Source organism: Pteropus alecto, unplaced genomic scaffold, assembly GCF_000325575.1.
Source record: "Pteropus alecto unplaced genomic scaffold, ASM32557v1 scaffold76, whole genome shotgun sequence".
Taxonomy (NCBI): domain Eukaryota; kingdom Metazoa; phylum Chordata; class Mammalia; order Chiroptera; family Pteropodidae; genus Pteropus; species Pteropus alecto.
In genome coordinates, this window is record NW_006443138.1 from 8139782 (window position 1) to 8147280 (window position 7499).

Consider the following 7499-nt stretch of genomic DNA (forward strand, 5'->3'; position numbering starts at 1 on the left):
TATATATATATATAATTTTGCAAAGTAACTCGAGCAAGCATAACCAAATAATTAAAGATAGCACTCAGTTGAAAATGATTTGCTATGTTATCATTAGGAGCACGACTATATCAAAGTCAACCATTCCTAGTATAGCTAAGAAGAGCACTCATATCCTGTCAGCCAATTTCTCCCATCCCTAAAGGGTTCTAACATGTCATCAGTTCCGCCAGCATAAGTAGTTGCTGATATCCTGGGCATAACCAAAATGGATCAATTAGCTTTTCAGTCAAAGAGGCCTGAATATATATAATTCATTTCTCTTCTTTATAAAGCCCACTTCTATCCTGAGAAGAGAGCCTTCTGTAAAAGACACAAACCCGGACATTCAACAAGAAGAGAAGTAGTGACTTCTTGATCTTTGTCCTCTAATCCACTCACTTTCTTATTACTCAAATCTACAGGAGCTTAGATCAAGAAATCTGTGTTTGTTTCCGTTCTAACGGAAAGTTCTAACAATGTTATTAGACAACTGTGATGAATTTTAATCTGATGACAGCTTGTGACCCACAAATTGCTGTTTAAAATTAAAATGCATTCAAAATGAAACTGGCAAGAAAATCACAATATTAAACTTGCAATCTGCTGTGTAAAAACACCTATCGAAAGCACTATATTAAAAATGGATATAATTAATTTTTATATAGTATCTTGCAAGTGAAATCTGTAAAAGATAGTCCTTCAATGCACTGCCTTATTAAATTAAAATTGGTTAAATAATCTTTTATATACATATTTTTTTTTTTTTGCAAATTAAGGAGTCAAAATAGAAATGAATTGGTCTGTTTTTGGTAATACACCCTTTGGCTGAGCTCCAGGTAGACTCTAGGGCTACAGACTTCTAGTCTACTCCTTTGATGAACAAAAGTCCTCTATTTACTTCATCCCAAATGTTCACCTAGAACAAATTTAGAAGTGTTTTCCACCTTGCTTATTTTTAAGTTCCTTTATAACTTTTAAGCTATAATTACTCAATATATTAAATGTGATCTTTAGATATGTTTATATATTAATTTAAAAAATAACTACACTGATGTTTTTGATAGATCAACTAAATCATTCTTAAACTTTGTAAGAATTGAGGCTTTTTTGGGGGGGGGTAATGAATGTTTATGTCAGTGCTATCATTAAACAATAAGTAAAACTCAATCCAATGTGTATACTTTCATTCCATATTTCAGCATTAAAGATTTTTATGTGGCAATAAAAAGATTCATTACAGCTATTTGCAAATAATTTAATGACCAATTTGTGGCTATTTCTAGTTTTCAAAAGGTGCCAAAGAACTATTGAAATTTTCACAATATAACATAATAATTATAACAATTATCATGTGTGCTTAATTATAGCCTTAATGTTCCTATACATTACTTCTTCATGAGATTCACAATAAATTAAAATAGCATTAGCTAGAAATAAGAAAGTACCATACTTTACTCTCATTACTGCACATATAGAAAAAGACTCGCCCACTCTTTTTAAAAGATATCACAAGAACTGTAATTTGCAACCATTATGTTTATTCATTACCTCTGGAACATAGCACATATTCAATAAATGTTAGTTAAGGGAATGAATGAATATGAATATGTGTGATAGGATGACAAGTAAACTCAAGGAAAACATCTAGTCTTTGGTTGCTACAGAACTACTGCATGGACAACTGCTATCGCAGTAGGGTTCCTAAAAATCTCTCTGCCATATTCTATTTTGGCTCATGTGAGTGTAAAAATGATAAAGGATTCAGTCCAGCAAGTCCTTGCATTACACAGAAGCTGCGTGTATCCAAAAAGCAGGGTCTGTAGTGACATCGCATATAAATTCCCCAGGTACTTCCTAAGGTTTGCTCCCATAGAAAACCTGATATTGGTTCTGATAGTAAATATATTTATATTTGGGAGCAATCTCACTGTGACTTTTGGCTGGACCTCATCAGTTTCCCAGAGACGGTGCCTACCCTGGGTTGTCAGCCTTGAAACTATGACTGAGATTTTGTTCAGTGCCCTCGAATGCTGACCATGATGCTGAAAGAGAAGACAGGGTCCTATTTTAAACCTTTCTTTCCTCTTATTGGTTTAGAAAATTCGAGTGATAAGAGCAGGGGCCAAAGGAGCCTGGGGCGGCATCCTTAACGTGAACCATGTATTGCGACCTTTTGGGCGGAGATGTGGTCCATCAGGTTACAGCCGAAGCATCCCTCTGAGCTCTCGCTAAACCAAGAGACCTTACAGATGTAGCCGCTGCAGTAGAAAAGGTTACATCCAGCAGGGTGGCTTGTCTGGCTCCTGAGAAACTGGCACTCAACTGCATAGCCTAGAAACAGAATTGGGGAGTCTAGCTGGAGAGGAAGGGGAAGCAAACCTGTATTCATATTGAAAATGTTCACTATTACTTGTACAAGGTAAGGAAAAATCAAGAGCTGATTTTAGCTTAAGTTTTTGCCCTCAGTCTTCCAACAGGTGCATGACTCCCTCGCCCCTTCCCTGCCAGTACTGTCTTGCTTTCTTTGAGAGGCAAGCTTTTCCTAGAGTCCTTAAGCATGTGCAGTATCCTTCCCATCTCATCCCCAGCTCCAGCTCTGCCCGGCAACCCCTTACCTGCAGCGTGAAGATTAAGAAGCAAGCACAGCGCAGGGAAGCCGACTGCTCTCCGCATAGTGTTTGCATTGAGAGGTGGAGGAGAAACTCCGCCACGACCCCACTTCAGGCAAAGTGTTATTAGAAAGAGCCGCCGCCAAGGGGTCTCTGGGCTCCGGGATTCATTCGCAGGTCCTCGGCTGGGGTTTGCAGAGCGGTCTGCAGCGCCGCCTGAAAGCCGCCCTAGCTTCGCCTCCCTGAGAGAGGGGAGAGGAAGAGGAGTAGGAGGCGGCTGGTGACGCGGGTGGAGCAGGGTGGGGGCCGAGGCGCTCTGAGGCTGCTAATGCTTGGCCTTCTGGAAGCCCGGCAGCCGCGGCGGAGAGGGCGGGCGGACTCCCGCGCCGGCCCTGGAGCCGGTGGCGCGCGGTCAGTGCGGCGCGAGCAGCAGCCAGACGCGCCGCGGCTACTGAGCATGCCCAGCGCTGGCCCCCGCGCGGCACCTGGGGTTCAAAATGAAATTCCACTTCTCCGGGTCTTAGCGGCCGCTGCGAGGGGAGCAGGCGCCCCCTCGGGGGGCTTCCTGGGACGGTGATTTGAGAGTCTGTCAAAAACCTGGTCTTGACCAGAGGAACTAGAGGAGGGAGCCTAAGAAAGTGTCAACCCCAAGACCCATCCTGCTCTTTCTCCAAATCTTGGTTTACGTGTGGTCAGACCGCACTGCCTGGAGTTGACCTTTGCTGGGCCGCAGATCGACCAGCTTCTGGGGACAGCGTACAGGAATGGAGTATAGGTGCCTGGGGAAGCCTAAATGAGTGTCCTGGGCTGCCTTGTGCTAACAGCTTTCTTTTTGTTTCTGCTTCCCTGTCTCTCAAGCTCAACCCCTATATTTAAACTTTCTCCTTACAGAAGTCCAAAGTTTTTGACTATCGTGACAGAAAGAAGTGAGGCCACACTTTTAGACTACTAGGAAATTTCTGTGTAATTGAAGAAACGAAAGCGCCTTTTTGTTTTTTGGAGATAATTATCCTTAGTCTCCATTTTACTTTCTAAGGTGAGAGGTAATAAAATCATTTCTGTGAGTGGGCTCCTCCAGAGCAGCTTTGTGCCTCTAGGGAGGTTACGACAATCTGTGTAATACAGGTGACCCCTCCCCCCATCTAACACTTTGGAGTGTCAAAATTCTTATATTAGTCTAGTGACTACATAAAGTCCCTCGGCCAGACTTCACTCCCTTAACTATCCCAGGAGTTTTCTGCCTCTGTGTCTTCAGGAAATGCTGTTTTCCTTTCTCCATTCTTCTCCATTAGCATCACTACCACACTCAAGCTTACAAAAGTCTAACTTTGGTCTCACTTTTCCAGAGATCCCTGTCCTAAATCCAGATTACAGTGATATTTCTCTATCACATATGAACGTATACATATGCTTAGCATTGCCTCATATTTCTTTTCAGATATTCATTTATCTGTAGTTTGTCTTACAACACAGTCTAGGTCTCCATAAGAACGTCTGCATCTTTCTGTCGCTTAACTTGAATAAAGCCATTCTAGGCAAATAAAAGGTACTAATAAGTGATTATTGAATTGAACTGCATCTCTCACTCAAGGCTTTCTTCCTCCATCCACTGTGAATTGGGACAATTAATAGGAAATATGCTACCCACAAGGGCTTAAATTAGTCAGGATCTCATAGGATCTGAGAGCCTAGGCAGTATCTTTTTCTTTATAATTTATTTCATCTTCAGCACTGAGAGACAAGGCCAAGAATTGCATTCGAACAAGTGGGAGAAGGGGAGAATGAGATGTAATTTTAATACCTAGACAGGTCTCTTATGCTGAAAATAGACATATGTACAGCTTCTCTCTCCCCACTCCTCTACTTCCCCATATGGGTATGTCATGCACCATTTCTGTGGCACTACCATTTTACCCCAAACCACTCTAAGCTGCAACCTCTTCCCCTACTCCAATTCACTTTTCCCCAGTCTTTTTTTTTCTACATAGAATGTATCGCTTTCTAACATACCAAAAGAATTGCTTATTAAATCTCATTTATTACTTGTTTCCCTCCCCCTCACCTTGCAGTGATATTCCTTCTTCAGTGGTAGAGATCTTTGGCAATTTTATGCATTGATGTATCTCAACTGATTAGATCAGTGCCTCTCACAAAATAAGTGCTCAGAAAAAAAATAAATTGAAAGCAATTGGTTGATAAAGTTTAATACTGACCATTAACCTGGCTCTTTGGAATTCATACAAAATAAGTATTTGAGATAATTTATTTAGCTGTGCTTAAAGCTTAGAGGAATAACCCTTCTTGTCTAACATCTGGTATTAGAATTTCTGCAGAGTTGAGAATTGGAGGGAAAGAATAGTAGGCCACTTTGATGGAAGTGCTTCCCTTATTTTCTTCTTTCCTAAAAGAATATTAATTTCCAAACCTACATAGATGTCCAAGAAATAAGTGCATGTATGATAATGAAACAACCTGCAGCAGTGTCCTGAACCCCTTGCTTTCTTACAGATAATCCAACATTTTGGTGTGTGTGAGGGGGAGCATTTAAAGTTTCAACTAATATAATTGCCTGAGACTTTGCCAACAAGCAGTCAGCAAGCTATTTATTTTGCCCAGGGGTACAGGTAGCTGAGTATTAAACTGTGCATAAAGATCTCCTTAGCAGCAAAATTTTCCAATTTCCAATTTGACTAGATATACTAATAAAATAGTTCAGCATAGTAAAAATAATCTTGAGTAAGCTGTAATTTTAGTGACTGGACATTCATTATTAATTTACTTGAAAAAGATAATGGAGCAAGAAAAATTCATGTTCGTTAGTGAGTCAATCTAATATACTTCTAATGGAGCTGATACCATGACATGTGAAGTCAAAGGACAAAAAGTGAATTAGGCAATTAGAGAAATAATCAACCCCTTAACATTTGAGAAATATTCCCAGTGAGTCCATAGATGTTGCTTTTCTTTGACCCTGTGATCTAATACTAGTGAAGGTGATTTATTTTTTAGAGAAGCTTGGTTAAAACGCTGCACCAGAGTTTTAAAAACTTAGTTCAAATACAGAGAAGCACAGAAATTAATATGAGAGATCTATGCAAATTAGTAGTGGCCTACAGAGCTGTGTCCTAAAGGAAATCATTTACCTTTTAAAAGATAAATAGAAAGTTCATATCATATAGACTTTCCCTCTCCAGCAAATGCATAATCTCTTTCTTATGAGGTAAGATTCAGGGAGAATTTATACAGAAGAGAAGCCTTTTAGAGCCAGTCCTCAAACCCAATTTAACTGTTATAAGCCTCCATCTTTACTTGTCCATAAATGGAGAAATATATTGGCTATCCTTCCTTAGGACATTTTAGAGAAATTAGATCCATAGACTTAGAGTTTTTAAAATTTATTTTAATTGTTATTTTTAAATATAATGAGAGATAATATTAATTGAGTGCTTTGTATGTGCCGGGTTCTGTTCTAAGTACATGGATATTCCATTTAAACTTTATAATATCCTTTCAAGGAGGCACTGTCATGATCTCATTTCAGAGATAAGACATTTAAGGTACAGAGAGGTAACTTGCCCCAAATCAAGTAGTAAGTAATGAATCAAAAGGTAGGTTGGTAAAGTTAGGATTCACAATCACAAATCATTAGGATATGCTACTTCCCATGAATGCTCAGCACTCCTGTACATCAAGGGGCATCACCAGGTTCACTCACCAGTAACCAGGGCTGGCATGAGTGCGAGAGAGAGAGTGCGAGAGTGCGAGAGTGCGAGAGTGCGAGAGTGCGAGAGTGCGAGAGTGCGAGAGAGAGAGAAGAGAGAGAGGAGAGAGAGAGAGAGTGTGTGTGTGTGAGTCAGATATAGATGGCTCCCTAGAATTAAATCTGGACCAAGCAGGAGATGCTGACCCTAGACTTGCCAGAGCTTTCTCACCCAAAGCTCTGTGGTGACAAACACCCACAGGAGATTGTCTCCAAGAGAATGAGGCCCTGCTTGTGGCAGTGTACTCTGGGATCTGGCATCTAGTGAACAAAGACAGACAGTGAGTAAAATCATGCTTGAGAGAATCACATTAGAGGGATGCTTAAAGTAGAGCAGAAAAGAGGAAATTGTCTCTTCTATGGAGGATGGGAATAGAGGTGGGGTAGCAGGCAAGAAACTATTAGCAGAGAACAGTCAATGAGCTGAGTCTGGCTGGGTGAGTAGAATCGAATTGTTCCACATGAAGAGAGAGGCTCACGGATTGTGTGAGCCAGTAGAAGAGACATGAAATAGTGAAATGGATTCAAGGAACTTCTGAACGTGTACAAATATGACAGGTGACAGTGACTAACACTTGGTTGAGATTTGTATCCTGCTTACCCTGCCCCATCTTTTATGCAGCCACTTTATCAATCTCAAAGTCAGTTTACTTTTGTCTGAGCAGTATCTATGTATAGGAGGGAATAAAAAGCAATAATTTATTTTTACAAAGAAAAAAATGATATGAATTAAGCTATCTTCAGAGTGGAATGTTATAGAATAAAAAAGGAATGAATTGAAATTCATAGGCGAAGACATCATATGTAGGTATGTAGACTCACCATTACTGTTTTTAGCATTTTCCCAATCATAACCAGGAAGAACAATCTGCCCTTCTGTATGAGCATACAGTGAAGGAAATGGGGAAATAACAAAGGGCATTAAGAATAGGGAGGAAAAGCACTAAAATTTACAAAATATATATTTTCACATTCAACCCTTGCAAGAGCTCTGTGAGGTATTATTCTCCTTTGGTGATGGAGAAAGAAAGGGAAAATGAAGCTAGTAATTTGCCCATGTTCATCCAGCTGGTAAGTGGTAAAGCTGGCATTGGAACTCGGAACTGGTG

General features: G+C 40.2%; 1 protein-coding gene across 1 annotated transcript in view; it reads right to left on the bottom strand.

Moving 5' to 3' along the window:
- The window catches only part of PTPRR (protein tyrosine phosphatase, receptor type R), a 223204-nt gene extending 220178 nt beyond the window's left edge, over positions 1 to 3026 (bottom strand). Inside the window, exon 1 of the mRNA XM_006923740.2 lies at positions 2637 to 3026. Within this exon, the coding sequence (XP_006923802.1) occupies positions 2637 to 2694 (58 nt within the window). The 5' untranslated portion in view covers positions 2695 to 3026. The remainder of the gene's footprint in view (positions 1 to 2636) is intronic.
- Positions 3027 to 7499: the final 4473 nt, after the last annotated feature.